This window comes from Cibotium barometz, chromosome 14 (genome assembly GCF_041138505.1).
Source record: "Cibotium barometz isolate CiBa-2024 chromosome 14, ASM4113850v1, whole genome shotgun sequence".
NCBI classification, from domain to species: Eukaryota; Viridiplantae; Streptophyta; class Polypodiopsida; order Cyatheales; family Cibotiaceae; genus Cibotium; species Cibotium barometz.
Genome location: NC_141059.1, coordinates 56,212,875 through 56,223,191, shown reverse-complemented (window position 1 = coordinate 56,223,191; position 10,317 = coordinate 56,212,875). Strand labels below are relative to the sequence as shown.

General features: G+C 40.3%; 1 protein-coding gene across 2 annotated transcripts in view; it reads right to left on the bottom strand.

Annotated features, from left to right (window-relative positions):
* Positions 1 to 5,049: 5,049 nt before the first annotated feature.
* LOC147632228 (uncharacterized) overlaps positions 5,050 to 10,317 on the bottom strand; it is an 87,974-nt gene continuing 82,706 nt past the window's right edge. Inside the window, exon 3 of one of the 2 annotated variants that reach the window (XM_086808903.1) lies at positions 5,050 to 6,147. In XM_086808903.1, the coding sequence (XP_086665029.1) occupies positions 6,115 to 6,147 (33 nt within the window). In that variant the 3' untranslated portion in view covers positions 5,050 to 6,114. The remainder of the gene's footprint in view (positions 6,148 to 10,317) is intronic. The other variant, XM_086808902.1, reaches the window with a different exon arrangement.

Here is a 10,317-nt window from a genome sequence, read left to right as displayed (position 1 = left end):
CCCTCTCACATCATTTTTTCACCTTATACATACCCCCACGAAGAAATCAAACACTACCTCCCTTCTTTTATGTTGTTTTCTCCTCCCTTCCCTCTTTTTTACCACTATCCTCCTTTATTGTGTGTGTACGTATATTTATATATACGTATGTATACATACATACATATATACATGCATATACACACACACATATATATTTACACACACACACACACACACATATGTATATATACACATAGCTAAAAGTAAAATTAGAAAAATTGATCAAAACTAGGGCCAATTGTCCTAGTTGATATATACATGTAGATCTAGCTAAAGGTACAATTAGGATAATTGTCCAAACTAGGACCTTGTTAGATATCTATCTTAGAGATTTATTTGAACACTTGGCCAAAACTAGCACCTTGTTAGAATTTCATGTTAGAGGTTGATTTGGACACTTAGCCAAAACTAAGACCTTGCTAGAAATCCATATTGGAGTAGATTTTGACACTTGGTCAAAACTAAGAGCTTGTTAGAAATCTATGTTAGAGGTGGATTTAGACGCTTGGCCCAAAACAAGGCCCTTGTTAGAAATCCATCTTAGAGGTTAACTTAGACACGGCCAAAACTAGGGAATCCATGTTAGAGATTGATTTGGACACTTAATCAACACTAGAATCTTATTAGAATTCCATGTTAGAGGTTGATTTAGACGCTTGGCCAAGACTAGAGCCTTGTTGGAAATCCATATTAGCCATTGATTTGGACACTTGGCGGCCAAAACTAGGGCCTTCTTAGAAATCCATGTTAGCCATTGATTTGGACACTTGGCCAAAACTAGGGCCTTGTTAGAAATCTATGTTAGAGGTAGATTTGGACACTTGACCAAAACTAGGGCAGCATTACAAATGGCCACGTCTTTAAAATGAGGAGGTGATAGAAATCAACTTTTGAGGTAGATTTGGACACTTGACCAAAATTAGAGCCTTGGTAGATTTGGACACTAGTATAACACCTTACATTCAAGAAGGTTTGGGTTCAACCATGGATAGTGATGATGATTTAATAGTAGTGCCACTTGATGGAATTTCACTCCATGAGAGTTGGAGAGAAAAAATTTGTGTTGTTGTGGTTACAGGAGGACAAAGAAGAATGTATTGAAAAACGGGCCATATTTTTTGTCTTTCCATATGAGGCCGTTAGTTTTAAAGTTTTAGGAAAAGTTGATGTGAAAGTGGTGGTTGATCAAGCCATCCAACAAGTTCAGTCAATCATCACTACCTTCTTCAAATAATGGTATTGATTTCATTAGGTAACCTCTTAAAAGACTCACATTTGAGGATGGTTCAACGCTCCTTGTTGAAGAGGATTCCAATGATATGGTGACTAGTTCATTGATGAATGTGTTTATGCTCCAACTAAGAAGAGGAGATACTATATGGTAAAAAGGCAGCCCAAAGTGTTGGACATAACATGGAATTAAAAGAGAGCAACGCTAGATGGTTTTTTCCATGTATCTACAATTGATTATTGCAAGAGAAAATGCTACCAAGTTGTTGGCCATGACACAGTGATAGAATTATGCAAAGATTTTTTGGTACTAACAATCTTGCATTGATTGTGTATAATTCCATGGAAATGGCATGCCATGTGGATGGAGTGGGAACAAGATAGAATAGCTTCACGTTCAACGGTGTGGAGGTATGTTCAAGGACATGGTATAAGACGCATGGAATTCCAACAACAACATTTTACAGGTACACGGATCAGTTTGAGAATGGTATGAAGGCCAATGCACGAAAACAAAGAGATTATAAGAAAGGCATGGGATCATAGTAAAATAAGAAGGAAAATATTTTGAGAATTTATACACAAATTCTGAAGAGATATCTCCAGGACTAGGACAATGACAGATGATTCTAGAAAAATCCAACTAGTTATCCTAGATTTCTACCAGTAGATGGACATTTTGAATGAGATTAATATGACGTTAAAGCATCTCAATCAGAATGAAATGTCAACATTAGCATTTGGTAAGATCTGGAATATAGAATTTAAGCATGTTAACCTTGCCAAAAACAAGTGAGCTTTCAAAGTACACTATAAACAGTGGTATAAAAAGGATCAATTTGGGAGCCACAAAGTGCCAAGATGAATGTAACAACTCAATGCATCAAAGAAAAGCCCACATGCTAGAACAATTTAGTTGTAAGAACCTCTACTACACTTGATTGATTAACCTTACAATTAAATCCTAATAAGAACTTATGCATAGTACATGATAAGATGGACCTGAAAAACCAATGATCCTAAGATTTAAGGTGTGTTCCACCAGAGACCGACAAGTCAACACAATTGCCGTTGTCACTATAATGGGAATGATAACCAATGAACATGGACAAGAATACTATGAACATTTTGCTATTGGCTTATGGAGCCATCTGATCCAAATTTCACAACAAGGTCTCTTGCCTTCTGTCTAAGAAAGCTTGAGAGATGTGACGGCTCTTAATCTCACCATTACCTATATGATAGACACATGGGTGCATGTTCAACTACATTTAATGATGTTTAGATAGTAACAAAAGTGTTGAACACTAAATCCTAGTTCAAAATTCAAGCGAATTTGATGTTTTACAATTGGATAATTGTGTTTCAGAGAACAAGAATCGGTATTTTTTTTCCTATCTATCATTGTTGGTTTGCCAAAGGCGTATTTAAGATGCTCTATGTAGGATTTCTGATGATTGGTCATACACATGAGGATATTGATGCAATGTTTAGTAGATTTTTTAAGGAACTCAAGAATAGCCAGATATTCACCTTTCCACATTTACTGAAAATATTCAAGGATAGTCAAGTATCTCTACTCCAACCCCATTCTTGTGATAAACATCCCAGACTTAAAGGGTTCATTGATGGGTACATCAATTGGATAAGATGTGCTAGTGGAACACTCAAGGCCATTACAGTTTAGATTCTTCAAGTAGGAACAGGTTTCAGTCATGCAATATAAAGTTCATTCTAAATCCATTGAATGATTGCCAAAGGATAGTGGTATTGATTTAAAAAAAAGAATAGTGATGGTAACACAATACTACCAATAGGAGGTTCCATGCGTTGTTCCAATGTTTGAGTACATTAAAGATCACGTAGAGGTGATAATAAGAATTAAGAATTACATAAAATATTAAAAAAGATGAGCTAATGTTCAAAGATCTAATGCAACTTTAAATTTATCCATCCGCCCAATGATTGAGTATTGGGAGACCATAATTTAAAAACTAGAGAGACCAAGTGTCCAGGATGAAGGCTTCTATCCTTTGGCTAAGAACTCCAGACACATATGTGGATGATATAACTATTGATATTGATGATAAATCTTGGGATTAGAAGAATTTTCTGATCACTATTGTGAGTAAAATGCCAAAGCAAGCTTTTCAACCCACGATTGATGGTAAAATTGAAGACTATTTTTATTCAACCATCAAAACTAATATATCTTATATGGTTGAGTGTAGCTCAGAGTAACATAGATGTGAACAGACCATCTAAAAACTCCAAGAGCATTTTGGTACAATATTGAAAACATGTATACAAAAAGAGAAATGTTAGCGATACTAAGGTAACAAATTCTATATGTGTAACAAGAAGGATCTTATGTGTTGGAAACTATCGAATACGATAGTTTTTGTGTGGATCACTAATAAGAGGTAAAAACAACCACAAAAGATTAAGATTCCAACAAATATATGTGCTAAGACAAAGGAGAGTTTAGAACATCCGAGAACTATGATGAACACCAATAAGTTTAGATTATTAGAGTACTAGTTAGATCTATATTGGTCACTTTTTGTTTATGAATTAGTACATGTTAATCCTCTAATATTCAAAATTTTATTGTTTTAATACTTTTCTTTCAAAATTTGTGGACTTTTTTCTTCAAAACATTTTAGCTTAAATGGTGTTTGTGAAAACCCATATGTGTTATTTCAACCTTGAGTAGCAACACGTTCTCTTTCAAATTTAGTAAAATTACCTAAGTGTCAAAATTACCAAAATTAATTTTAAAGATATCAATTTCTTTTTTTTCAAAATGCATGGATATTTCCTAATATGAACTTCTTTGATGTCTTCTTTTTGTTAACCCCAATTTGGGCTTTAACAACAAAGGCAATCTCTATTACACACGAGAGTAGTCCAGTATGTGTCATGTAAATGACACTCAAAAAGTTAATACATATGAAAAAAAAGCTAGCAAATAATCAAGCATAGTAGATTAGGATTAATCTCAGGTACCCAAGTGTAATAATAAGGACCAATTATATATAAGTGAATTTCTCATAAAGAATAGATAAAATTTTCCGTTACATACGAATTAAGTTGTGCATGGTTACTTCCTCAATCTTGTGGAGAGAGAGAGAGAGAGAGAGAGAGAGAGAGGTAAGCCCTAGAAAGAAGCCAGAGTATCTATTTGGTGGTAACAAGAAGGATGATTATATTGAAGCACCATAATCTTGTTCCTCACGTTCCGTTAACTCAAAATTAGGGTTTCTTGAAACTTTTCTTGAAAGGGTACAACGAGCATCATGCAAGTATGAGTACATGCTAAAAATGTAATACACATGAGCATGAGTACGTGCTTTGAATTGTAATACTCTCTTTACATTGATGGATCCTCAATCAAATTGTATAAGTTCATTGAGGGAGCATGGCTTGACTACGTTCTTCGTAAGTGCTTTTAGAAAAGTGACAAAGAGAGAGATTAGGTACATCGTTGTAAAGACTCGACCTCGACCCTTGCCATTGGATTCTAAACTTTACTAAGAGGGTGGGATTATGTAAGGATGCATGGTTGGCATTATTGGGTACATTGGTCTTAGATATAGTGATTGAGATTGGCTCATAATGCATCAAGGTCATACCAAAACTTTGCCAAAATATGATCAAAATGCTTTGGATGGATGCTATTTGGATGCATTGTGATGCTTTGGATGTGCCGGGATGCATACATGCATTCGTTTGCAAGTTGGTTACTTGCGGTTGACAATTTGACATTATTTGCAGTTTTTAGAAAAGTGTGATTAAATCCGAGAGGTTTTGGACTGAACCTAAATTGAATATTGGGGAGCCCTCAACCACCCCATATGGTTTCCGGGTTAAGGAGCTATGCCTATTTCTCGACTTGTGGAAAAAAGTCAAAACAAAGACATACAAAGGGTTGACTGAAGCAAAATTGACATCATCGGATTACTCCTCATCCTAACACCTTCCCATAGAGCGTGCAAACTGAAAAACTTACAAAACCATTTCAAAATCGATCTGAACTAGAGCCTATCAGAATAACTTTGTTAAATCGGACCCTCTAGAAGACCTCACTAATAAAAACACTTGATGGACCTCCTTACTACCTTTTGGACCTTATCACAAGACATCAGAACTTGTAACCTGGCAAAAATTTCCCACAGATCTCTTCTGCGTTTTTTCTTCACCCTTGTCACCCTTGTGCACAGAATGTGAAGACACCACCATCTGCTCATCATTCTCCTTGGAAATCATTATTCCCTCCAAGGTGCGTAAAAGGGAAGCAAGAGAAGTGTGTCCCAAAGCTTTGTTATTTAGCTCATAGCCATATCTTTTTTTGAATGCAGGCTTCATATAACCAAGTGGTAACCCATTCTTGCAGCTTTGCAAAAGATCCACCACCATTCTCTCAAATCTTTTAGAACAGATGCTTCACACAAACCTTGCTCAGCAGATGATGATTTTCTGGCCTTGGATAATGCAAGGAGCAACATGGACCCATCCTTAATCTTTGCATTTTGAGCAGCCTCCACAGCTGCATCAGTGAGAAGCTGTCCTGGACCACCCATCTGCTTTTTGGAGTAGGTAGCTTCAGAGTCTCCTGAATGCCCCAAGTCCAGCTTCGCTTTGCTTCTCATACTTATGTTAGAGACAGTCTGCCTCTCTAACATAATTTTTCCATTAGCACCACATTCCGTAGCTTTGGACTGGACTTGGCTTTCTGAGTTGCCTACATCCTGATTTTGTGCAAGCATCAGTATTTCGCCATAAAGAAATTTTGCAAGTTGAAATAGCTCATCTTCTTGAAGTTGAGCTACTTTTTTTAGCTTACTTTCCATGAGAACCTGGATCAAAACATCCCTGCAAGTCAGTTCCACCTTTGAATTAGAACATTGAAAGATGATGATAAGTTCTCTCTCTCAGATTGTATGCAGATGTTGTGCTCATATCAAATTCAACCGAGCGGTTGCAAAGGCAGTTGAGTGCACTTCAGACATTTTGTGAGGTTACAGTGAATCTTGGCAAGACCAAGATCATGCTCTTTAAAACGCATCAGGTAGCCACCAGACATGCATTTTCATTCAGAGACAAGGTAGTTGTGATCATCGCCTCTTCAGCATACTTGGGAGTCACCTTCATTGGACCTATTTTCACCCTACACCCGGTGGCAAAAGGCATGAATGGCTAGAGGATATGCAGCCCTGGCCTGGCTACAGAGGCAATGTTTCCAGGCCCACTTCTAGGACCTGAGTATGAAGAGCTGGCTTTTTGACACATTGATCTGACCTGCCATGATGTATAGAGCTCCTTTTTGGGGGTCAGGTTTGCGAGAGGAGGATTGGCAAGGATAGAGAGGGTGCAGGTTATGATGTTCTCATGCATGATCAGGAGTAAGCCGTCAGTGCCCCAGGAAATCCTCCTTGCAGAATTTGGAGCACCGCCTCTAGTTCTTGATGCTCTCTTTCAGACACAGATGGACCGCCAGCCACCCATTAGAGTACTCCCCAGACTTCCCTTACTTGGATCTACTGCATCATCCATCTGGATCTTGTTCTGCTTCACACTACCCACACATGGCTGACACCCCCAGAACTTCCTACGAAGCTGAAGTTCTATCAAGAGAGCACTTCTTGTGGATCAGAGAGAATGGCTTCATTGAGAAGCCTGGACACCTTCATAGGCAAAATGTCACTTTGTTTAGATGCCGAGTGTACTATATGAGGTAGTGCTGCCTCTCTAGAGAGATTTGGCCCTCTTGCTTGAGTGATGCACTACAGTGTGATCAGAGAGGCTTGGAGATGTACTTGCTAGAGATGCGCACACACTGAGCAAACATGACGCGTGCACACACTGAGAGGTTAGGACAGCAAGACCCACCCCACTCAGGTCACTGTCACAGATTTCTTTACCCCCACCACACAGCCAACGGAACCCACCCAACACCCAAGTCGTGTTCAGGTCAGTTTTGCCTTTTTTACTTACATATTGTTCAAAATGTCATATTTGGCCCCCAAATTGGGCCTCAAAATCAGGTCCAAATCTGCCCATTTACTTGCTAGGAAAGATAATCATGTCCATGAGTATAGGAATGTACGGACGCACATGACATCCCCTCTTGCTAAGCTTGGAACATATGGGTATACACCTTTGCTCCGATTCCATTCCTTCAACTCGATCCCCAATCTCTGACTTGGTCTTCAAATTCTGGATTTTCTGAATCACATGTAGTCTCATCCTCCTCCTCACTAGATTCAGAGAGATTTCTAGGAAGCTTCTTGAAAACTGTGGCATCGACCTCATCCTCTTCCAAATAGGATCTGGAGAGACCTACCTTCTCGAAAACTATTGGGCTGACCTCACCCTCCTCCAAACAGGATTTGGAGAGATCCACCCGCTCGGTCTATGGTTCTAGTTCTCGTTTGGCTCCTCCTCCTAAATCTGCTTATAGACCTAGGAAAGATAATCATGTCCATGAGCATCGGAATTAATGGATGCACATGACATCCCCTCCTGATAATCGGGTATTCCATACACCTTTGCTTTGATTCCATTCCGGTCCAATTGAAGACTCCACTTCATATTCTTTGGCTCGATTCCCAAGCTCTGTGACTTGGCCTTCAAGTTCTCTAGCTCAATATCTGGATTTTCTTAATCACATGTAGTCTCATCCTGCTCACAAGCTTTGAAGAGATTTTCTAGAAGCTCCTTGAAAATTGTAAGGCCAACCTCATCCTCCTCCGTATAGAATTTGGAGAGACAAAAACTATTGGGCTCACCTCATCCTCTTGCAAACGGAATTTAGAGAGAACCACCCGCTCGATCTACAGTTCTGGTTGTCGTTTGGCTTCTGGCTCTGGCTCTGGCTCTGGCTCTCGCTCTCGCACATGCATCTCGGGTAATGGCACCTCCTTGAAAACACCTCCTTTTCTGATAACATCTTTGCTGATGTTGCCATGAACTGTGCCCTTTTTTCCCTGATTCGTCCCAAACCTTCATCATACAAAAGTTGGGCTTGCCATGCCTCTTCGTGAAGCTTTACTCGACGTGCGTCTTTGTGGCATTGCGACGGTCTTCTTGTATGAGTTGTTACCTATACTCAGCCATGATTTATTCGTACTGATTCTTATTCCCTTTTGTATGGTTCTTCATCTTCCAGTCTCCAATGCCTTTGCATAGTCTCACACTCACGCCGTAACTCTTCGTTCCAAGTATGATTGCTTTCCATCAAGGTGAGATTTTTGGTGGAGAAATTATCAGAAAGAAGTCTTTTCCTACCTAGGTTGGACCTAAGCTAAGACTTGTACATGTAGAAATGGGTTGAAACCCTAAAAACCGAACCCTAATTTGGTTTTTCCACTATCTAGGGTTGAAAACACTACTGCTAGAGCTGAACTTATGAAAATACAAAAACCCTAATTTTGGCTTGTAAACCCTAAAATGCAAACTCTAGTTTCAAAAACCTTAAATAAGCCTACAAAAAACGCACGCTAAGGACTGCCCTAGGATGACCTAAGCTTTGATACCAATGTGACATGCATTGCAAAACCGTGTCTATGATTAATGCTAAACAAAGGACATTAACGCTAAACCTATGTTTAGCAAATACACATAAGACAAGGTAGACCTACTAATCTACTGTATATTCCAAACATGAATATGTACAATGATTTTGGATCTTGACCTAGATCCAATTCGTGCATGCTAATTCTTTGCGGGGGTTCTTGCCAACACTTGTGAGATGCCTCAGAGATCTATCTAATTTATGCCTTTCCATGTCCTTTGACCTGCTTTACATAGGGATAGGATGGAAAGTCATGTTCAGGATTCTCTCCACAGTAAAATCCTTGAATATAGAAAAAAAGATGGCTACCGATCTCTCACTTCGAGCTGCTGGAGCCCCCCCCCCCCCCCCCCCCCCCCCCCCACCTGCCCCCCTTCGTCGTCGCCTCCTACCCTCTTTGTGTCTCTTGTGCATAGCCACCCCCCTCGCCTCGCTGCCCTCCATCTCCCCCCCTGTGGCACCTCCTGCTTGAGCTCTTCCCCTCCACCCTTATCCTTCCTTCGTGCCGCACTATCCTCCTGTCCACCTTCTCACCATCCCCCTCGCCTCTTTCTTCTCCAGATTATCAGCCGCCTTGCTCCCATTCCTCCATGCATTCGGCAGCTCCGCCTCTCTAGCCTTTACCCCCCCTTTCCCAAATCCTCTTCATCGTCTCCCTCGACAAGCGCTTGCAACTTTCGGGGAGTTTCTCTCTTAAGTATCGGCAACTTCTAGTCTTTGAATGTCCAGGAGGACTCCATGGTAGCCGCCTCCGTCATCCTTGACCGAGGCTACCATCCCTTGCCTTTCTTTCTTAGAAACGGACCTCCAGCTTCTCGTTTCAATAGTCGCATCTTTGGAGGCCTCCCGCCTCGGTCTACAAGATTGTGGGTAGCCGCCCAACACGTGGACAACTCGGGGACTTGTTGAAGGCACGCCTTCTCGGCGAGCCCGAAAAGATCACTGATATTCATCCCTTGGGGCGTGCATACTACCAGGTTAAGTTTGATTCGCCTACAACATTGGACACAGTCCTGCAGCTAAGCTCCGTCTCATTGCGTACGGCACACGCCTTCTTTGCGAGGTGGCAGCACGGCTTCGACCCAACATATGACCCTCTAACTCGCGTCTCAAGCTTTCCCATGACAGTTTGCTTTCTTCGTCTTAGGAAGAAATGCCTTCCTCTCCTCCCGGTGATTGGTGGTGTTATTGGGAAGAATCACCTCTTAAATTAAGACATGTGGCATCTAGAATGGGACATGTGTCTCTACACTTGTCTTTTCACCTTACACTCCTCAATTAAACTAACGCTTGTCAATTAAAGTAGTCACTTGTCATTTCGAGCTTACTCTTTCCATTCTAGAGCATTGACGCCTCAGGAGTCAAACCTATAAATTGGAGCACTCCCTCTTCATTTTTCAAGCGCTTCAAGGCTGCATACTATAGAATATACTTGTTGCACATTGTCAAGTTCAAGTCCGGAGAAAAGA